This window comes from Petaurus breviceps, unplaced genomic scaffold, assembly GCF_028583685.1.
Source record: "Petaurus breviceps papuanus isolate PSGF00001 unplaced genomic scaffold, PetGlider_PUasm1.0 90925, whole genome shotgun sequence".
NCBI lineage: Eukaryota > Metazoa > Chordata > Mammalia > Diprotodontia > Petauridae > Petaurus > Petaurus breviceps.
This window is the reverse complement of record NW_027187380.1, coordinates 11,273,817-11,297,347: the sequence shown is the minus strand read 5'-3', so window position 1 is coordinate 11,297,347 and position 23,531 is coordinate 11,273,817. Positions and strand designations below refer to the sequence as shown.

Genomic DNA, 23,531 nt, shown 5'->3' with positions numbered 1-23,531 from the left:
AGGACAGGATGTGTTTATACTCAAACATAAGTGGCTAAATGTGTTCATAGAACGACTGATGAGAATCTGTTCCACGTTAACTCCTTATGAGCACTGAATTTATTCCTCACAATAACCTTTGGGGCAAGTGCTGTAATTATTCTCATTTTACAGATTCAGAGACTGACGCATGCAGCAGTAAATGACAAGTCCAAGGGTCACATGGCTAGTGTATAGGATCAGATTTTAACTCCGGTGTGACTCCAGGTCCAGCAGTATACCCACTGTAGCACCTACCTAGTTTTTATTGTGGGGTTCATGAACTTAATCTACAAAATTTTTTGACAAGTGAATTTCATAATTGTTTTATTTTGTAATCATGATATTGTTTTATGAATTAAGAAACATTATTCTAAAGTTCCCCTCAACCCATCCCGACTTCATCAGACTGCCAGAGGGGTCCATGGCACAAAAATGGTTAAGTATTCCTGCTGTTAAAAAAAAAAAAGTGGGGAAGTGTGGAGGGTGTTTTACTATAGAAGTAGATTAGTGGCAAATACCTATAATCTTGAAAGTGTTCTATGTGGCAAGCCTTTCTCTGGCTACATTAACGGATTTCTCTAAACTTCACTAGTCTCAATTCTGCTGCTAATCAGAAAGATGAAGCTTGGCACTTCAGGCCCAACCAAGTGTAACGTTCAACTGGATCATAGTTGGAAAGGCTCTTAAAAATCTAGTCCAATCCCTTCACTTTTCAAATGAGAAAACTAAGACTCAAGGTAAAACTGACTTGCTGGAAGGTCAAGTTATTAAGTGGTAAGTGGAATTAGAACCCAAGACTTTTGGTTTGTTTTTAAACTCCAAATCCAGTTTTATAAGGTATTGCTAAACTCCACTGCAGAAAGTAAAGGAATTTTGCATCACCTTGGTGAGTCAGAACATGTCAACTCAAAAGTTCTCTTTATTCAACATGGCAGAGATGAGCGGGTTCTTATGCTACCTGACTTCATTAAAATGGGGGTAGTGATGATAAAAAAAAGGAATGTTAATAGTTAACTTTTGACAGACTTGAATTGAAAGGTCAATGAAAATTGAATAAACAGAGATGCTCCATTGCTGTTGTATTTATTTAAAATTAAGAGAGTTAACCCTTGGAAAACCAAGGTCTGATTATTTTTCTCCAGAATTACTGAAACCAGCCTTCCAGACACCAAACTTTGATAAGAGTGGAGAAAGAATTACGTTTTGGCCACTAAGGAACTTTGTACTTCAATACAGAATGCTTACCATATAGTATCAGAATCAAATGCAAAATTTTCTAAGTGGTAAAAAGGCCAACAGATTCTAGAAGCTGAACTGACCCCAGTCCATACCTTCCTGTCTTCCAGTGGAGACACGCTCTGTCCAGAGAGATTAAATTTTCTCAATGTTACACAGCAAGGTGACCTCTAAAGGCCCACCTGATCTAGGGCTTCACCCAAACTATATATTGCTTTACCTAAATCTTTTGGGTCATTCCAACCAAAATTCTACCTATCCAGGACAATAGGGATCAGCAGACCCTATTGCAGCTCTGGAAGAACAGAATTAAACTGGCTAAAAAGTTATCTGGAGAGTTAGGAAATTATTGAAGAAAACCTTCATGCTGGGAGAAAGAAATGCAATTGCACATTAGTCCATCTGTGCTTTTTAACAACCATCAAACACGAATGAAATGGAATGAATGCTAGGTCAGTGTCATACACTGCTTAGGAGGAAAGCTACATTCATCTCCCATGGATGACTAACCCTTGATTGGAAGGGATGAGATTCGTTAGTACAGGCAAAAGCATGAATCTATTATTTTCATGCAGCACCCAGTTCAGTGAGCTAATAGAGGGATTTTAATCTCATATTGCCATATAATCTGTAATGCTGTAATTTATCATTTTGGTCCCAAGTACTCATCATACACACTCCTCATTCATGTAGTAGGATAGGAAAGGACATTAGATGGGATGGGCAAATGTAGGGGAGTGGGGGGAGGAGTCCCACATCCTAGCACATGCAATGGGCTTCTGCAGTGTAGCAGGATTAGGTAAAGATCACCTTATTTAAATTGCAACTTCAAGAAAAACCTGCATATATAGGTGGCCAGATTCATAGGCTAGACAGCCCAATCTTGATATCACTATATTACTTCCTACCCCACATGTAAACTGTATTTAGCCCCAGGAAATCTCACATTCTTACTTAAGTGACAGAATACTTACTCCTTTCCTAAGGAAACAGACACTTGATTCATAAACGCTACAGGCAAGCATTCTGTTTGTAGAAGCAATTTCAATGTAACAAATCCATTTTCTAAGAAATAAACCAATTAGTTGGGTTATGAAACAGACTTATGTCTTTGAAATAGATTCATTTTAAGCACAGGACTTAATAGTTCTTATAAAAAGAAATGGATTGGTTGGAGATCCTTCAGGATGTGGACTCATTCCTTTTTCACCATCTCTGTCACAATGCTTCTCCACATGGCAAAAGAAAGTTTCTGGTTTAAACACTGCTCAATTTAATTTTCTTTTGTTTCTCCACCGTCACTTCAAGAAACCTCCAGCACTCTACTCCCCCAAAAGAAATATTTGATGTACAAAACTGATGGCCATGCCTTTTTTCCTCAGAAGCCCCAGAACAAAAGCAAGTCTGGATTCTAGTCATCTACAGTAATGTTTCTAAATAGGTAAGCCATGGATTCCCCATTGTGGATTCTCCGTATTGCTTCTGAAAGAATCAAACTGATATCAACAGTCTTTATCTTGGGACACTGCAGCTTCTGAACTTCATGAGGAACGGTGTTGGTCACCACCACCTATATACAGCCACACAGTAACAGAAAAGAAACTGTCATCAGATTTTGGAATCATTCCCCACAGTCCCCTTCAAAGACACTTCATATTAAAGATATATTTTATCTTTATATACAACAGAAATGAAAACACTAAGTTGGATGGCGATTTAAAAATAAAAAAGATGGTGGAGGAGAGGATGTCAGAGTTAAAGGGTATTCTGCTGTTTCCCATGTATTTAAGCCATTACTAAATAACTTTAAATTGTTGAGTCTGAGCACTGGAATGCTAACATGAACTGCCTAATTAAACATTCTGCTACATAAAGTTTTTGATTTGTCCTGGAGAACCCAAATTGGGAAAATCACCTTTCTAAAGATGTACACCTGGAGGTGTTTGTAAGGCTAAGAGTTTTCTTTGTGCTGTTATTTTCTAACCATCTTGATGATCATTCACTTATCACAAAATAACACTTTTCCTGACCTTACTGTTAGCAAGAAAAAGCCACCTGTTTAGTGTCCTAGAAAGAATCACTAAGACCTGGTATGAATCTCTTACTGTTTGACCTTGGGAAAAACTGTTTCACCTCCCCACCCTTCAGTTTCCCAAACCTGTGAAATGGGAAAAATTCACAATTTCATGCTTGCAAAATCAACCTGCAGGGTTCCTGTGAATGAAACATTTTGCACTGTACAACACTATATAAATAAACCTACATAATTATAAACAGGCAACACTATATTCCAGGTCTTAAAACCTAGATTCTAGTACTGGACCTGTCCAACAACTTTGTGACCCTAGGGAAATCACTTCACTTCTGTGGGATAGTTTCCTTACCGATAAAATCAAGGTGCTGAACCTGCAACTTTTTTTCCAGCTCTAGTATTCTCTAATTCTATGTGCTTAAAAAAGTACAAGATTTGTGGGTTTTGTTTTGGTTTTTGCTTTTGCTGTTCACAGAAAAGAGTAACAATGAGCAATGACTTGAGCCAGTTCAGAAGTAAAGAAAGGTGCTTCAATCTTTTTAAGAACAGACATACTTCATCAATGGATGATTCCTCAATTAGGCGGGGTGCATCTGCAGACAAGATGCCATGAGTGGCCATGACATAAATCTTGTAGGCACCTCGCTCTTTGAGGATCTCAGCAGCAGCAACAAAACTTTCCACATCATCAATGATGTCATCCTGGGGGGAGAACAGAACAGAATCAGAGAGCTGCTGCCCACTGAATTAACCTACAGAATTAAAAAAAAAAAGAAAGAATTTAACTCCTCTTGTTGGTAGACTTTCTTTTTTTTTAAAGGGAATAATATACTAATATTAAAGAAATGAAATGTATTTTTTTATTTCTATCTGCAAGCTGTTTCAGTGTATATTATCTGAGTTTACAATTATCCTGCCTACTCCAACTAAAGCCAACCTCAAGGCAAGGATGAACATGTAGAAATAATAACAATGGGAGTACAGGCTTGTATGTGGCTGTCTTACTAGCCCAAGCACCAGCAGGATTTTAGTGTAAATAAATACCTGTAGCTATGAATCTCTCATTCAAGCTCTTGATAAATCAAGTTCATTGGAATAACAGAAGAAATCCTCAGTAAGGAAATAAGACTCTGTGCTCCAGCTAAGAAATTCTAAGCAGAGCTGTGAGTGAACACACAAGTGAAATAAACACACTATCCAAAGACTAAGAGGAATCTGAACTCGGGACACTGGCTTAACTTTTGTGATAAAAACAACTTCTGTTATTAAGTACCATGCTGCTAGTAACTTTGGCCAGTGAGTTCTGGTAGTTAAGAGCACAGTGACAAACTGTGTATCTGAATATGTTATTTTGAGATGGTTATTATTTTTGTTTCATTTCATGAATATAGTCTACATTCTGGCCCTGACAATTATTTCAGAAATTGTTTTACTAGTCATTGTGAGAAAAAACTGGAAGCACTGTTTCAAATATATCAATCGGGGGTAGCTAGGTGGTGCAGTGAAAAGAGCATAGGCCCAGGAGTAGGGGACCTGGGTTCAGATTCCACTGCAGAAACTTGATACATACTAGCTGTGTGACCCTGGGAGGTCACTTAACCTTGACTCTCTTGCCACACAGACTGATTGTGTGATATTAAAAAGATCAAAAGCATGAACTCTAATGATATATGTGCCTCTGTGCATGCATAAGTTGTATCAGTGTCTTCTTGCAGAAACATTTTAAAGTTCAAGTATTTAGAATGTTTTTGCTGTAAGGAGGATTCCATACCACTATTATGGCAATCCTCCCTCCAACATCTCCAACGACAGTGATTGGTGGTTTTTCTTTGGCCATCATCACTAGGAAAAAACAAAATGTGGTTAGCTTTTATACATCAGAGAGGAACATGCACACATATATATTTCATTCACTTCATAAAATGGTTTTGCCACTGAATAATAAGATTCTCAAAGCTTCCCCACTGCCACACCTCGTGTGGTCCCAGGTTGCCAAGAGCCAGAAAAACTCAGGCCCTCCTTAGGATCAGAGGCTCTGGAAGACTTCTCAAGATGAAATAGAATCCTGTCTACATTTTTCAAGAGAATTCAGTTTGCCCTGGGGTTGTAGTACTTTAAAGAAAGAAGTTCTGCCTAAGTTTTATGGTGCTGCACATGGGAGACAGAGAAGCTTGGGTCAAGACACAAATGGTGCAGACCATAGCGCAAGAGGCAGGAAAACAAGCTGCACAGCAGGAGTGGATGGAGCACAGACCCAGGCTGACTTGACTGTTGGTGAGAGTGAAGACCAGTCAATATCCTTTTCCCCCAGATTTTAAATTTCTCTCCCCTCTTTTCACAAGCCCTGCCTCAGACCAGCTGGGAGGAAGGTATAGGAGAGAAAGCTCTAAGTCTCACTGTGGTCTCCTGTACCTGGTCTGAATTTCTAAGTTACTTGATGCAGTACATAAATTATTTTTAAAGGCTCTGTGATTTCCTCCCTGTAATGTAGGGAGCTGCTAGTGAGGAACTTCCCCCAACAGGAAAGCCGAGCATCTTCTCGGCAACTCCCATCTGAGAGCTGTCGGGAAGTACTGAGAGATAAAGTGACCTGTCCAGGTTTCTACTGCCAGTATGTATCAGAGGTAGTACCTGAACTTAGCTGAGGCCTGCTATCTATTATGCTACCTTGACTCCCTCAATAACAAATTACATAGACATTAACAGTCTAACTAATCCTATAAACTCATGATCTGAGACTGACAGAGAAAAAAACTGTATCCCATAGGAGAAGGTATCTTCTTCAGGGCTGGGGACCTGTTCTAGGTTTTATGCCTGGGTGGAAATTAAGCTCATTTCTCTAATGAGAATTTCTGGAAATTTGGGAAATTGAGAATATTCCCATATATACAAACTGTCTTTGAACACAAAGCCAGAAAATTGATGAGACAAGCCAGGAGAAGGATTGATTTGGTTGTCCCTAATCGAATCTGTGAGGCAATGACCATAGTCCAAACCACACAGCCATACTCCACAAGAACTACACTAGAATCCTTAAAAAAAAAATTCTCTTAATGGCCAAGTAACAGAATTTTAAGTTCTCCCCAAGAAGGAAATCAGTTCCACTTAGACTAACAATATCTAGAACAGAAGTTAAGAGCATAGAAATTTAGAATAAGTTCTGACCTTGCATAAAACAAAGACTGACAGAAAAATCCTTTGATTTCAAAAGTGAAATATTTTGACTATATTCACACAATTCACTGAATTTTGGGGGTTCTTCTCTTACTACCAAAGAGATTATAACAGCTGAACCCAAGCCTATTTTACTCTACAGTTCAGTGAATAGAAGAAGTCTGTTGAACTCAGATGGTAAATGAGTTGAAAAGAAACAATTATTTTACTGGCAAATTAGTAATTTTATTTCCTGTATCCTAGAGGCCATGAAGCCCCAAAGCTCCTATACATTGAAGTTATTTTCAAAAGGGAAAAGCTATCAAAAGAAGAAATTAAACTGTCTTATAACTGTAACATAAATTAAAATATAATATATTAATTTTTTCCCTTTTAAAGGTATAGGATTAAAGAAATGCTACCAACAAAAAAATACTGAATTTCTGAACAAAACAATGTTCTAAGGCTAAGCAGTGCCTTTCCAATGAATGACTTCAGATCCATATTAATGATGAAATATTCCCTTTCTCTCTGATGGGAACTATCTTTACATATAAGTAGTGGTTGCACTGTTAAGACTGCTATAAAGCCCAACATTCCAAGCTAATTTTGTACCAAATATGTGTTGCATACCAAGACTGGAAGTCTGAGTGGCAAGGAGGCATGACAATCTCTCAGAAGATTTGGGAACAATTCTTTTTAGAATGAGAATAGCCTGCCATATAACCTATCTAAAGGACAAGGACATACATTAGCCTTTCTTTTCCTGTGGCTGTATATACATCAAGTAACAAAAAAGATTGAAAGTCTTTTACTATAGCATACATAGTTTAGTGAATAAAAGATCACAGTGGGTTTATAGTTTCCAAAAGCAAAAGAAGAGAGAAATATTTAGGTGAATTATTTAACACTGAATCAAAAGGCTCTCTAGAGCCAAACTATTGTCTGATTACATTACCAATGTAGATTTGTTAAGGCTGGGAATATGGAAGAAACAGAAAGTTATCATAAAGCTCTCAGCTGAATATCTTTCCATATGTGATAATTCTTAAACAGACTCAGAGTCTTTAATTATTTCAAAAATATTTTAATAATTTAAATAATTCATAATAAATAAATAATTCAAAATATATTTTTTAAAATATTCAAAAATCAAAAAATATAGGAAACGGGATTTAAAATAAGGGTCTCTGGATTTGAAGGCAGGTTCTAAGGCCAAATAAAGTGTTCTTCTACAGTGATGTCTCATGTCTACATGTGTAGAAATATGGTAAACTACTGCATGACAAGAATGCTGTCATTAAATGCCACATATACTATTTCAAACATCTGCCTTCTTGCAGGGAGTGTGGTATCATAATAAATACATTGATAACTAAAGGTCCACTTATCTCACTGAAACACCCCCAAATAACAACTGGCATTAAAGCATACTTAGTTTTGGAAATGTCCACATATTGCAAAGTTATGCTCTTTGGAACTTTTTCTACTTGTGCAAATGTGTAAAGAAATTATCTTTAAGCTATACTCTGTAAAGCTGGTACCTGAATAACCCAGTCAAAACAATTCCATCATGTGTAATAACTGTGGTAATAAACCATGTCACTCTAAGTTATTACCATCACCACTATGAACTTTGCTTCCTATAAATGAATTCACTTGTACTTTCATGAAAGAACGGAAGGTTCAGAATGTGTGGAAACAAAACAATGTATATGTGGCAAAAATCAGAATGGTGGGTATTCCTTATGTTCTTGTTCTTCCTGATTAGTTATTAACTGATCTTAAGCAGACTTGACTAAAAAGTCTATAAAAACAGTTCTCAATTTACACAAAATTGCATTAGGCAAATCTGACTTCATATAGAAAATTCTGAAAGAAATTCTCATTCCAAAAATCTATGTTAACTTGACTGTACAGTATGTGTGTTCTCTCTCTCTGCTCTTGTGCCCCTCTGCTTGGTGCTTTGTAGCCTCCCACCCCCTCACTAAAAAACAACAAACCTAAAAAAATGCCAAGTGAAAGCAGAAGAGCAGAGATATGGCTGCTGTTGGATGTGGACTGGGGTGTGCATTGAGACTTCCTGGGAGAACTTTGCTCTCTTCTGCCTCTCCACCTGCCTATCCACCTCTTCTATGTGTGCTTAAACTGTCCCTGAATCCTGTGTAGCCCACCCCTCTTGCTGAATGGCTCTCTCCCTATCTCCCTTCCTCCCTTTTTACATAGAGATCTGCAAACAGTTCACTTATATAAAGTGAAAACTGTCTTTAGTCTATAAAGCCCAGAAAAAGCACAGGAGAAACATGGAATTAGAAAAAAAAAAAACACAACCCAGTAAAGAGCCTCACTTTCAACATGGTATCATTTAGAGTGAGAATCTGTCAGGTTTTGTTTGGTTGGTTTTTTGTAGGGGTTTTTGAGCTAGTATTTACTAAAACACACATGTTGTAGGCCCAGTATTTGAACTACCTCTGAGCATTCTCCAAACCAACTACATAGGTAGGCCGTGACTAATGTGTTGTCCATACCTGCCTACAGTCTTGTGTAGATGTAACATGCTTCTGTGGATCATATTTACAACAGCTATGTTAATTTCTTTTTAAGGGGAGCCTCTATCAAAATGGACAAAAAGAAGGCAACTTCAGATAGACACACTACATTAGAAAAAAAATGTGATTTAAATGAATGGCATGAATACAGTCACAGTCACTTTAAAATATTACAAGATGTCAAAATGCCCAAATCTACAGCATGGAATATTATAAAACATAAAAGAGAAACAAAGGAAAAGGGCAAAGACGCATAAGCTTTTTTGTGGTTTGCAAATAATTACAAGGACTAGAAGTATTACAAGGGAGAAATAAAAGTCTTTCAGCTATAACTAAAGGTTGCAATAAAAAATGCATTTCTCTTAGCAGTGCAATCCTTCAGACAAATCTTCAAGTTTATTTAAACAAGGGAAAGAAAATGGAAATGAAGTAGATGGTAAAGAAACTTACTATTAAGTTATGGTTGGCTCAAATGAATTAAAAATTGATTTTGATTGAATAATGCTAAAATTCCTAGAAAGGCAGTCAATGCGGATGAGGACACAGCTGCAAAATATCCAGATGTTTTGAAGAAAATAAATGAAGATGGATATACTGATCAACACATTTTAATGTGAATAAAACAAGGTTATTCTGAGAAAGGATGCCTTCCTGAACTTTTATTTCTAAGAAAGAAAAAGCTCAACCTAGATATAAAGTGACTAAGGATCTCCCAACACTTTTATGAGGAAGTAATGTTGAGTATTTTAAATTAAAAACCAATGCTTATGGTCTGGAAATCCACTTGCTCCCAAAGGCTGTGACAACTGGCTGCTTCCAGTTCTTTATTGGTGAAAAACATTCATGATTTTAGATCATGCCCTAGGTCATGAAATTATACTTGGCTATCTTGTGAGGACATGAAAACAAATCCAAGATGTGGACAAAACTCTCTGCGCCTACCAGCATACATATGATGATTTAAAGAAGACAGTTTAGTGTATTGTTACTAATGTTACTAAATATTTCAAATAATTCAATGTAGACATCCTTCAGTACCATACTGAGTAATTTTTTCTTTAAATTTTGCTTCCTATAACTCTTCTAATACTTTGTAATAAACCTGAAGCAGAAACACATTTTTCTTATTGTTTGATATTACTTTCCACTGGGTTGAAATTAATCACCAAATCTGACATGTAAATAATTATCATTTTGAATACTGTGAACTTTTATGAGATAACCACTCCAGGGGATTGCTTAGTCTCCATAATTAGGGCCTAGTTGTGAAAACATAAAGGCATTATTTGCTGACTTATATTAGGAGATTAGCTGGACACCATGCAATAAGGAACTATACCTGTTCTCTAATTTCCAGAGAATAAAATAGGAGTAGGAAGAAGTCACCTCGTCATTAGGTTCTAATTTCCATTTCATTATTTCCCTTCTTTTAAAAAATGCCTATTTTAGTAAAACAAAAAAATCTTAAGAGTTCTAATCTTCCCTTATATTATTTCATTTTTAAACTTTTGAATCTTGCCCTTAAAGTGCTAAATGTTGTCTATATTGGCTCATCCATCATTGTACCTCCTTCAAATACACATTAAATGGTAGTAAAACTGAGGCTGCATTTATGTTAACAAAAGGTTACTGTTTCCTACTACAAGGCTACTTACAGTGATGAAACCACACAACTAGAAAAGACCATAGTGATCATAACCATCTCAAATCACTGAAGAGGAAACTGAGGCCCAGCAAGGGAAAGTAACAACTAAAGTCTCCTAATATCTTGGCTTAGAGCCCTTTACTGCCCTTCAAAAGAAACAAAGATAATCTTACAAGGCAACTCAAGACCAGGGTGTACAGTGGCATTTTTGACCATTGGAGGAGAATGACGTCCATCATCCATGTCAAGTTCTGTACACTGAGCTTCTCCATGTATTACAGCTAAACCCAGGCGAAGTCTCTCAGCATATGATTGGGCCCTAGGAGAAAACTCAAGAATATTAATGAAAAAGAACCCTAAAAATCACTTCATCAAGATTTACTTGTCATTAAGAAAACATCCCAATCAATTTTAACACAACATTAAGTACCAACATAGTCAGAATTTCCAAAAAAAGTATGGCCTGGTCTTCAATATATATATATATATTTTATGAAAATGGTAGATTCTTTTAGTACTTCACAGGAAAACCATAACACCAGTGTTGTGGGTTCAGTAGGGTCTGCTTAAACTAATTTTAATGTTGTCCTTTGTTTAATATTATGACACAATAACCACCCCACCCTCCCCCATGAGAAAGAGGTGTACAACCAGAAGTGTCCTGTAAACAAAAGTCAGAAAAATGCTTATTGTTCCAACTGTTTTCCTTTTCCTGAGAATTTTGAAGAAACTTAATGCTCTCTGAAAAGAATATAAATAATGATGTCTTTAAAAGGTGGAGACAGCAGGTGCCAATTTGAAAAAAGTCTGCTTACATCAACAAAACCCAAATGACTATAGTACAAAAGCTACTGAGTTCTATTAAAGTTAGATTATGATAAAAGGAGCAACAGAGATACCCTATACATTTCTGGCTTATTTACCTTTTTGCAGCATCTGGAGACTTGGCTACGATGACTGCATTTCTGTAATTTGGAATCTGGAATGGGAATAAAAAAAAAACATAAAAATGTCATCGGATATTAACAGCCACAAAATTTGATTAAAAATCAGATGTAAAAATCACATGAAATAAAACAGCTACATAGCAGGACAACTAAAGAAGAATCTTTAAAATATATTGATCATTTAAAATCAGCAAAAACAACCCTAAAGTTATACCACTTGGGATAAAAATAATTAAATTCTGAATCTTCATTGCTTGGGAAGAGTAAACAGATCACCAAATGGAATGAAAAGGCAATCCTTTTTGTCTTACAAATAACATGACGCTACACACATGGCTTATTGATGGGGAAGCTGAGATAGCTTATGCCTGACTCAAATAATTCTCTGTGAGAAACATTATCTGTTCTGTCTTTTAGATGCTCAACTCCTACATAATATTTTAAAAAGGACTATGTTTTTGCTAGTTGGCATAAGAGGAGAGTTTTCTCACTTCTTCTTGGATATACTGAAGTAGGAAAGGTGATGCTCTAAGGTTGTCCACAGGAAAGCTGAAAAAGCCTTGTATTTCCTTTTGATGAAGATCCATAGTTATAATGTGTGTTAAACCTGAAATTTTAAAACAAAAAATTAAAATGTTCTCACCTACAAATAGCGATACACGGGACAACATCTTGTGGTCTAACTAAGGATCCCTGAGAGAAAGAGTGGCGAGTGATGCTGGCAGCTCAACAAAGGTGGCTTCAACAAGTCAGTTACACACAGGTCCTTTAAACATCACACCTCAGTGTGAATTACTGACACAAAGGATGCACCAGGCCGAACTGAGAAGCAAAATAAGTTTGTTCCTACTTAGGGTTTGTTTGAACTTGTTCCTGAAAACTCGGCAAAGAACAGAGAAGATAAAAGAAGAAATGTAAATAATGAGTAAATATATACTGAAAAACTAAGAGATGTAGATGACAATAGTTTGAATAAAAGATAATTAGAAAGAATATAAAGCAGTGCCAGAATGAGTAACTGGGAAAATAAAACAGCAAAGTGAAAACATCAAAAGCAAAGTGATTTATAGGTTTAACCATAAATTCTGTTATTCCTACTTATCTGATGTAGAAGAAAAGCTGACTGATAAGCATGAAATTAAAATAATGCTGGAAAAATAAGTTACCTTGGTAAACGAATCAGAAACACCAGAAATATGGAATATATGGAATGAAAGAGATCTGGGTTTTTGTTTTTTTTTAGTTCAGTCATATAACTATTAAAAGAAAGAGATACAATTTGGACAGGAACAGAATTAGCAAAGTAAGAAATATAAATATATGAGGCCAGGCCAAAAGGTAAAAAGACTAACAGAATGACAAGACTAATATCTAAAGACTTACACAAGAGAAACATGCTAGTGGAGAGAATAAAGAGTTTGTGCCAAAATTACCACTAGAGCCCTATACAAATTCTACTGAAACCAAGCAAAGGACTGATACTATGCAAATGATCAGCAAAACTCTCTTTCATTCTCTTTATTCATTTACCTATTCATTCCTTTATTTACAGACTGACAGACACACATACACAGCAAAGAATGTCCAAAGGTTCACATCTGAATACTTTGCTCTGATCCACCTTCAATAATGAGAGCTCCAAAGTGAAAGAATATAAAATTCTTTTATTTTTTGTAGTACTTACCTGCTTTAGCTAACATGGATGCTAAAAGCTTGCACACAATGGAACCTCTTTTTCTCATTTTGCTTTGTTTGCTGTAGGGAAAGTACGGGATGACTCCAATAATATTTCTTGCACAGGCAGTCTTCAGTGCGTAGGCCATGATCAGTAACTCCATAACAGCTGTATTCACATCTCTGAAACATTAAAATCTACCCATTAGGATTCTTTTCATTTTTTAATCCTAAAAAGCATTCCAATTACTGACCAACCAAAGCATCAAACTGCTAAGCTATTACATGAGAATTTTTCTTCCGTTCATGTGGGCTCTAGGGGAAGATTTACCAGTTCCACCTACTTAGCAGTTTATGCTAAGTATTTCTGAATATTGGACTTCAAAACAATCAACAACCCCTGGTACTTGGGCACTATGCTTAGATTTTTAGGATTGGTAGCATATAACTAACTGTGGGGATCATTCTGGTGGTCACCAGATTCTGTGCATGTCACCATGATGTGATACCAACAGCCCCCTGCTTGTATCATACTCAGATCTTACAACACTGGAACTACCTTTACCAAGAACAAAAAGCTAATCACTAAAAAGAAAAAGGAAAATATCACTGTTGAACTCAAAGATCTGTTCTCTCTAAGGGATAAGCTTTATTCTTTATTTCTAACCCTCAGATGGTAAAATTTTAGACAGCTGGAAGAAAAGAGAGAAGTGGTAGGATGTAAGAGATGTGAAGGTAGAACAAAGATCTGGCAACTGACTGGATATGTGGTTTTGGAATAAGAGAAAGTAAGGAGTCAGAAATGAGGTTTGAGAACCATGGTGACTGGAAGGACAGCAGTACCCTTAACACTAACATGGAAGTTTGAAAGTTGGATGTTTTTTTGTTTGCTTTTTGGGGGGGAATGTAATAATATTTGTGATCCAGACTGTAGTCCATGTGACTTATCATGTCCTATCTAAAATGAAAAGAGAGTAGATTCTTCACTCAATGGTCACTGTCCTCAAGCACAGAATCCACCCTCTACAGCCAAAGATTATAATGGGGGGGGGAGGGGAGGGGTTCCCAATACTTGTGCATATTCAGTTAAAAAGTGAGTGTAGAGTTGGGGAGTTCTGGGGATAAGGATAAATATGGTTATACTGGAAATAAGAGCCATGATTGGTTATCAAAGCAATGGGGGAATAGTCAGCCTCCAAGTGGATGATCACACATTCCTTGGGGTCAAGCCACAGCTCCTACTTTCTATATAATTTCTATACTAGCATCGCATATTTTTTTAATCCAAGGGAAAATCTGCTTATCTACTTATTTTTTTCTTATACAGCTTTCATTTCTTGATACATATTCCAACTTTAACAAAAACCACTAAACTAGATGCAGGGACCAAGCCAGACAACATACACAATATTCTGTGCCCATAGTCCCCTACCTCTTTACTGAGAGAGAGAGAGAGAGCTTTGATTTATCATTTGTTCTCCTGAACTAAGATTAAACACTGCAGTGAATCAGAATTCAGTTGCCGTGTGCTAATGTTTTCATCTATACCAGTGAGTTGTATATATTGTATTGTTGGTTTAGTTTGCTTTGCTCTATTCTTATCAGTTCATATAGATCTTCCCATGTTTCTCTGAATGCCATTTGTTACTTCTAACGCTGTATTCTATACATGTGAATGTATTCCATTCCACTCACACACCACAATTTGTTTAGGCATTTCCAAGCCACACTCTACTACTGTTTAGTTGCCACCTCCAGAGCATCCACCAGGGGGAAACCAACCCCAAGTGCCCTGTTGTCCTGAATGAGAAAACTGCTCAAATCTTCCCTTCCCACTTCATAAACATTTTGATCTGTTTTCAAAAGGAAAAAATAGACCAAAGAAATTTATATGCTGTTAACAATGATTCTGGATTGCTACTCTCTGTATGAGCTGATCACAACTGAAATTGATTCCATGTTCAAAAGGAAGAAACAGAATGGGGACCTTCGTCATATTCCTCTTCTCTAATAGTAACATATTTTTGCCTTTTCCTTTAGACACTGCCTTTTTTAGTTGTTATGAGACTGTCCCTCTCCAGTGAATTCAAATTTAACAAATATCTGTTGTTCCTGTATGTATATTACTAGGGAAGATGCTAGAGAAGATTGATCTAAGTTTAAACCAAGTTCTTGCACTCACAGAATTTACATAAGTAATAGGAGAGGAATAAGACTCAAACACACAAAATATTACATGCTAAGTGCATTAGGGGTACTAATTACTAATTAGTAAATTAATTGGGGCAGCTAGGTGGCCCAGGGAATAGAGTGCTGGATCTGCAGTTAGGAAGACCCGAGTTCAAATCCAGCCTCAGACATTAACTGTATAACCCTGGGGAAGTCACTTAATCCTTTTTGCCTCAGTTTCCTCATCTGTAAAAGGAAATGGCAAACTACTCCAGTATCTTTGCCAAAAAAACCCCAAATGAGGTCACAAAGAGTCAGACACAGCTGAAGTGACTGCATAACAACAAAATGCCTTAGAAAGGTATAAAACAAAGTGCTATGTGATGCTCAAGAGGAGAGGGATTGCAGAGACGATCCTCTGCTGGGCTTTAATGGATGGGTATGAATTCATGAGATAAAGAGAGGGAGAGAAAACATTTCAGACAAAGGGACGTATGAACAAAGGAGGAAAAGAAAACATAGGCACGGGAGTTAAAAATATAAAGAATGAAACAATTCCTACTAGAAAGGAACTTACATTCTAATGGAGAAGACAGGTACATATACAAATATATAAAAAACCATGAAAACCATAAATACAAAATAGTTGTCAAACTCTGAGTCCAAGACAGTAAATATAAAAGCCTTTCATAAACCTAAAAGTGCTATAAGAATGTTAGCTATTATTATTTTCTACTTTTTATAATGAGGAGTATACTATTTACACTACCTCACAAGGTTGATACAAATTTTTGGTAAATCTTACATTGTCACATAAATTCACAATGTTTTTCTTCTAGATTTCCCAGCCTAAAGGATGTTAGAAGCAAGAATTAGAAGACCTATAGAAAGATTATGTTTCTACCAGAGGCAGCACAGCCACAGCATTCATTAATGGAGGGAATATAAAAAATAGGCACAAGCCCCAAACAGCAAGGAGTAAAAAAGAACGATCAAAAACAATTAGACGATTATGTGCCAGCAAAAAGCAATTGTAAGGGTTATGGGATTAAAAATCTTCCATGCCCCGTTGGACTTGCTGATGTAGCAGGAAGGGGCGGAGCAAGAGGAAGCGGAAGCCAAGCTAGCGTTCCTGCGTTGGCTGGCGGTGGTGGTGACGGTGGCAGCAGCAGAGGCAGTGGCAGCGCAAAGCCCTTTTTGAGTTAGGACTGCTAAGGACTTTCTGCTAAGGACTCCTGCTGAGGACTGCCAGGGGCCGGAGCTGCTGGGAGCGCGCTTCCAGGACGCTGGGTGGTTGCTGTGTGTGGGGAGAGGAGGACCTTTGCCTGAGGTAGCCTGTTCTGTTTTAAAGGCTTGAAAATGTGGGTGCTTTCTACTTTATCTACCTGTGCCAATATCATAACTACTCTGATGGCTTTCACTTTCTGGTTTTGGGACTCAGTCTTTTGGTATCTTAATAAATTTTCTAGTTTATTTCCTCATATGGCAAACATGACGTATTTCGTAATGGATAATTATATCAGCATATTTGTAATCTCTATAGGCATTGTGAATATGGCATTGCTGATACAGCAATTCAAAGGAAAATCTATAATCAAAGGAGTATCTATATAAAAACCAAAGTAAAAAAAATCAAGAGGCCTCAAGCTCAGTCTCTGGGGTGGCAGGGAGAAAAGATCAAGCGATAGATGAATTGCCAAAGGTAAAAAAAAAATCCATAGGCAAATGAATTTTTTCAAACATTTTCATTAGCAGAAGTCATTCTATCAAACTCTTTTATGAGGTAAATATATTAGTTACTCAAACCAAGGAAAAACAAAGTAGAGAAAGAGAATTATAGAATTCACTAATGAACATGATGGCCCCCCCCCCAAAAAAGATTAGAGATAGATCTAGAAAACAAATAATTCAGCAAAACAAAGTTGGGTTCATACTAGATGTACAAGGATGGTTCAACATTAAGAAACAATTAATAAACACTCATCAAGCACCTTTGTATTAGACTTGCAGAAACAAAAACAAAAGTAAAAAAAGTTCCTGCCCTCAACTCAGAGTTGACCTTTTTTTTTTTTTTTAAGCAATTGGGGTTAAATAACTTGCTCAAGGTTACATGGCCAGTTATTTCTGGGTGTGGTGCTAAGTATCTGAGGCCGGATTTGATCCCCAGGTCATCCCAACACTGGAGCTGGTGATTTTACTCGCTGAGCCACCTGGCTGCCCCCAGAGTTGGCATTCTACCGGTGAGGGATGTCAAAAATAGTCAGTTTTAGATGTCGTTGCTTATTCTGTTTTTCTCACAAGACAGGGTTCAATTTAAAATGGGAAATAATCAGGACGGCTAGGTGGTGCAGTGAGTTAAGCGCTGGCCCTGGAGTCAGGAGGACCCGAGTTCGGTTCCGGCCTCAGACACTTAACACCCACACAAAAAAACTAGCCGTGTAACCTTGGGCAAGTTACTTAACCCCAATTGCCCTCCAAAAGGCAAAAAAAAAAAAAAGGGAAATAACTATGATGTAAAGACAAAAGGGACCCATAAACCACAAACAAAAACCCAGACTAAGAATTAAAACAACTGCAGTAGTTTGGGACCATTTGGTATATAAAAGTGAGCAACCTTATGAATATCATAGAATTTCAGAGATAAAAGGGACTATGAAATTACCAAGCCCACACTCCCATACTCCACCTAAAACAAATTGCCCAAGGTCACACTGCTAGTTTACTAACTGTATTACAATATATTCTGTGCTTCACATGTAGTAAATGTGTAAATGCTTATTAAATATAAATGAATAAATAAATCATGATACCAGTTTGGTCCATCAAGAAAAGATTAAAACCAAAAATGTCATAAAAGAAAATCTTAAACAGTGACATGAGGCAATTCAGTCTAAATTATAGAACAATAAAGAAGGCATTATATTGAATGGCAATTATATTGAAAGGCAAAATACTGAAAACAATGGCTAAACAAGTTGTGGTATATGAATGTAATGGAATACTATTGTATTGTGCTATAAGAAATGAGCAGACAGACTTCATAATAACCTGGAGAGACTTACATAAACTGATGCTCAGTGAGGAAACAAGGAAAATGTAAAAACTAGACACAAGCCCCAAACAACAAGGAATAAAAAAGAACAATCAAAAACAATTAAGACAATTATCTAGTTTTCCCAGAACCAGGAGAGCATTGTACACAATTATAGATACACGGTATCTGTGATGACTAACTTTGACAGAATGCGCTTCTCTCAGCAATACAAGGTTAGAGGACAACTCCAAAAGATTCATGATGGAAAAGGCCATCCACATCCAGAGAAAGACCTACAAAATCTGAATGCAGATTGAAGCAAACTACTTCCTCTCTCTCTTTTGTGTTTTGTTTTATTTTGTTCCTTCTTTCTTGTTGTTCACACCATTGGTTATAATTCTTCTTTACAACTTGACTAATGTTTAATATGAAGGTATCTGGAGGACTTACATTGGATTGTATGCCTCTGTGGGGAGAGGGGGAAAAATTTGGAACTCAAGGGATTGTGGAACTGAATGTTGTAAACTAAAATAAATTAAATTTTAAGACAAATTCTAGCCCATCATGAATGACATTGATGGATTTTGTCTCTGACATTTAATCATCAAGGCTCTTCTTAGGTGCTTGATATGGAGACTTGTCCAGAGACTGGAAGTATAGAGTGAGTAAGTTTTAGATTAACATCCTATGGTATTTACCCTTAAAGATCATGATTGGTGCTATTCCAGTTTTACTCTAAAAGAGAAATTCATTCTGGTTACTGGCTCTTATTATTTTAAAATTAACATCAAGATTACCTTGTAATGGCCACTACTTTGAGAACTCACATAAGTACAGATCAATTGTAGCATAATTTATTTTTCCAACTACCCAAACCAGTTTGGGAATAGCTAAATATTACTGGAATTACAGTTAAATGACTCAGTCTTAGGAACTTTACAGGGTTTATGTTTTTGTTAAGTCATGTCTGACTTTGAGACCCCATTATGGGGTTTTCTTGGCAAAGACAAAGAGTTACTGGAGTGGTTTCCAATTTCCTTCTCCAGTAGATTAAGGCAAATGGTGGTTAAGTGATTTGCCCAGGATCACACAGCTATTAAGTTGTCAGGCTGTATTTGAACTCAGATCTTCCTGACTCTAGGCCCAGCACTTTATCCACTGAGCCACCTAACTACCACTTTTAGCCCAGATAAAGAAATTTTGAGCAAAGAATAGCCTTTGAGTCCTCTATAGCATCTGGTACACTGAAAGTGAGAAGTATTTTGTTGAACTAAATCTCAGTATCAGGTGTTAAAAGAAAAAAGCAATTTATACAAAGATATTCACAGTAATGCTAACAGTGGAAAATTTGGAAACACCTCATACATAATTAAATATGGGAGTGGCTAACCAAAGTAACACATGTTAACATAACAAAATAACTATTAAAAAGTCTTTGCTTGTGTCTTCTTCCTATTTCACAGGTACTCAATGAAGGGCACATATTCAGTCCACTGGTTATCTCATATTCTTACAAAGGCTTTTCTTTTTTTCTGGTCATATATTTCTTTGATGATAGCTTTAGCTTTTATATCACTTCTTATACTGGGCTACTTTACAACAAGAATGTCAAGGTGGCTGAGTCACTTTATCTCCTTGATGGTCTTTGAATGAGAATCTCCTATTCAAAGTTTACAGGTTCTAGAAATGGTGAAATTCTTGGCATCCCTTTTCCATCATTGTCACTGTGGGAATGGAAGAAGAGGCAGAGAATAGGACTGTAGACATGTTTGTACTGTTCTTTCTTTCCTGGGTTGTAGAAGCTCAAGAATTCATCACCTTGGGGGGTTGGGGGGGGGTCTGGCCCCTGCCCCTGGGGTAAGAAGCAGCTGGAGGCACAGGCTGCATGGCTGCTTCCAGAGCTCCTGGACTGCAGATCACAGGAGGACCAAGTGAACATTCAGAGGGTAAATTACTCTTGCTTTGAGCTGCCTGGATCTAGATCTTGGTCTTGGGTGGTGGTCCTGGGGTGAGTGGCCAATGAGCCAGAGTTTGTGGGGGCTGTAGAGAGGGCACCCAACTAATAGCTCTGGCAGCTGCAAAAACACCAGCAGTTTGGGACAAAGCTCTCTATTCTGTAAGCAGAATTCTACCATGGCAAAGAGCTCAAAAGTCAAGTAATTGGCAAGATAAGAAAGCCCAATCAGACCATACAATCCGTTTTTGGGGACAAAAAGGATCAAAGCATGGAACTGGAGGGGGACAATGAAGTCAGAACTCCTGCATCAAAAGCTTCCAAGAAAAATATGAACTGATCACAGGCCATAGAGGAGCTCAAGAAGAAAAAAAAGTGGAGGAAAAACTGGGAAGAGAAATGAGAATGATGAAAGAAAATCATGAAAAGCAACAGCCTGCTAAAGGAGACCCAAAAAAATTCTGAAGAAAATAATACCTTAAAAAGTAGAATAACTCAGGGGTGGAGTCAAGATGGCAGAGCAGAAGCAGGACCTCCCCGCTGCTCTGGCTTCCACCTTCCCCAATCCATGTAAAAAGGGGACTCTAAACAAACTTTGGAGCTGCAGAACACACAAAATGATACAGAGAAGCTAACCTCCTGCTGAGGACAGACCAGCAGGCCGGCAGGAATTGGCCAGCACAGTGCTCTGGGAGCCAAACCCAGACCCACCCTGAGGCTTCAGCCCCAGGGCGGGCCTGACCAGCTGCTGGCTGGAGGGACTCCAGATCAGCAGCAGCTGTGGCTGTTTCCAGATTTATCAACACAAAGATGTGAAGGACAAAGTGAGAGGTCAGTGCAGTCTGGACTTCGGGACCCAGTAAGTGGGAGTGCGTGGCTTTTGCCCCCCAGGGCGAGAAGCCACTGAGACGCCACGGCACAGCCAGCCAGAGCCATGTGGCAGCTTCAGGTCCTGGCCTGCAGAGTGTAGCCAGTCTGAGGGGTAATTGCTCTTGCTTTAACCTTCTTAGATCTGGATTGCAGTCTAGGGTGGAGGTCCTGGCGTGTGTGTCCAGCTTGTCAGAGCGTGTGGAAACCTCAGAGAGGGCACTCATCTAATACCTCTGGCCGCTGAGAAAACCCCAGCATTTGGGACGAAAGCTCCCCTGTCTGGTAGCAGAGTCCTACTGTGGCAAAAAGCCAAGTGACTGAGGGGTGACATGACCAGGCAAAGGAAACAAAGCAGACAGAAGATTCCAACATTAGACTCCTATTTTGGGGACAAAAAGGAGCAAAGCACGGAACAGGAGGAAGACAGTGAAGTCAGAACTCCTGCACCAAAAGCTTCAAAGGAAAATACAAGCTGGTTACAAGCCATAGAGGACCTTAAGAAGCAGATAAGAGAAGTGGAGGAAAACTGGGAAGAGAGATGAGAATGATGCAAGAAAATTATGAAATGAAAATCAGCTACCTTACTGAAGAAAATAATACCTTAAAAAATAGATTAGCTCAAATGGCAAAAGGGCCTCAAAAAGGGAATGAGGAGAAGAATGCTTTAAAAAGCCAAATTTGCCAGATGGAAAAAGAATCTCAAAAGCTCAATGAGGAGAATCATTGCTTCAGAATTAGATTGGAGCAAATGGAAGCTAATGACTTTATGAGAAATCAAGATGCTGTTAAACAGATCCAAACAAATGAAAGAATAGAAGGCATTGTGAAATACCTCATGGGAAAAACCACTGACCTGGAAAATAGATCCAGGAGAGATAATTTAAAAATTATTGCACTACCTGAAAGCCATGATCAAAGTAAGAACCTAGAAATCATCCTCCAGGAAGTTCTCAAAGAAAACTGCCCTGATGTTTTAGAACCAGAGGGCAAAATAGAGGTCAAAAGAATCCACTGATCACCTCCTGAAAAAGATTCCAAAAAGAAAACTCCTAGGAATATTATAGCCAGGTTCCGGAATTCCCATATTAAGGAGAGAATATTACAAGCAGCCAGGAAGAAACAATTTGAATATTGTGGAAACACAATCAGGATAACCCAGGATCTGGCAGCTTCTACACTGAGGGATCGAAGGGCTTGGAATATGATATTCTGGAGGTCAAAGGAGCTGGGATTAAAACCAAGAGTCACCTACCCAGCAAAACTGAGTATCATGTTTCAGGGGAAAATATAGTCATTCAGTGGAATACAGAACTTTCACCCATTCTTTTTTTTTTTTTAAGCAATCAGGGTTAAGTAACTTGCTCAAGGTTACACGGCCAGTTATTTCTGGGTGTGGTGCTATCAGAGCCCGGATTTGATCCCCAGGTCATCCCGACACTGGAGCCGGTGCTCTTAAACGCTGTGCTACCTGGCTGCCCCAACTTTCAAGCATTCTTGCTGAAAAAAACCAGAGTTGAATAGAAAATTTGACATTCAGATACAAGAAGCATGAGAAGGTAAACAGGGAAAAGAAATCATAAGGAACTTGTCAAAGTTGAACTATTAATATTCCTACATGGAAAAACAAGAATTGTAACTTATGAAACTTTTCTCAGTAGTTGAAGGGAATAGAAATATATATACATAAGGGTATATGGGCATATGAATACATATGTGAATGTGTGTATATATGTTTACAGATATACATAGAGGGCACAGGACCAATTTAAGAGGAAGAGATGATACTTAAAAGGTGAAATTAAGAGGTGAGAGAGGAATATAATGAGAGGAGATGGGGAGAGACAGAAGGGTAAACTATCTCATATAGAAGAGGCAAGGGAAAATGGTTATAATGGAGGGGAAGAATAGGAAGGCAAAAGGGAATGGGTTGACCTTATTCCCACTGAATTTGGCTTGAGGAGGGAATGAACTATACATTAAATAGGGTATCTCACCCTCCAGGAGAGTATGGGGAGGAACAGGATGAGAGGGGGGGATGATGGAAGGGAGGGCAGGCTGCAGGGGAGGGAAGTTGGAAGCACCCACTTTTGAAAAGGGATGGTATCAAAGCAGAGAATAGGTGGGATAGGAGGGAGGGAAATATAGTCAGTCTTTTACAATATGTAATTGTTATTGTTATTGTTTTGCATTAGTCACACATGTACAATCTATACTGAACTGCTTATATTCCCAGTAAGGATGGGTGAC

The 23,531-nt window shown here is 37.8% G+C and overlaps 1 protein-coding gene across 1 annotated transcript in view; it reads right to left on the bottom strand.

The window, feature by feature from the left end:
- Positions 1 to 328: 328 nt before the first annotated feature.
- Positions 329 to 23,531, bottom strand: part of PRPSAP1 (phosphoribosyl pyrophosphate synthetase associated protein 1) — a 43,571-nt gene continuing 20,368 nt past the window's right edge. Inside the window, exons 4-10 of the mRNA XM_069076310.1 lie at positions 13,268 to 13,440; positions 12,075 to 12,190; positions 11,560 to 11,615; positions 10,810 to 10,955; positions 5,061 to 5,131; positions 3,845 to 3,991; positions 329 to 2,827 (exon numbers count right to left, since the gene is read on the bottom strand). Coding sequence (XP_068932411.1) covers positions 2,669 to 2,827; positions 3,845 to 3,991; positions 5,061 to 5,131; positions 10,810 to 10,955; positions 11,560 to 11,615; positions 12,075 to 12,190; positions 13,268 to 13,440 — 868 coding nt within the window. The 3' untranslated portion in view covers positions 329 to 2,668. The remainder of the gene's footprint in view (positions 2,828 to 3,844; positions 3,992 to 5,060; positions 5,132 to 10,809; positions 10,956 to 11,559; positions 11,616 to 12,074; positions 12,191 to 13,267; positions 13,441 to 23,531) is intronic.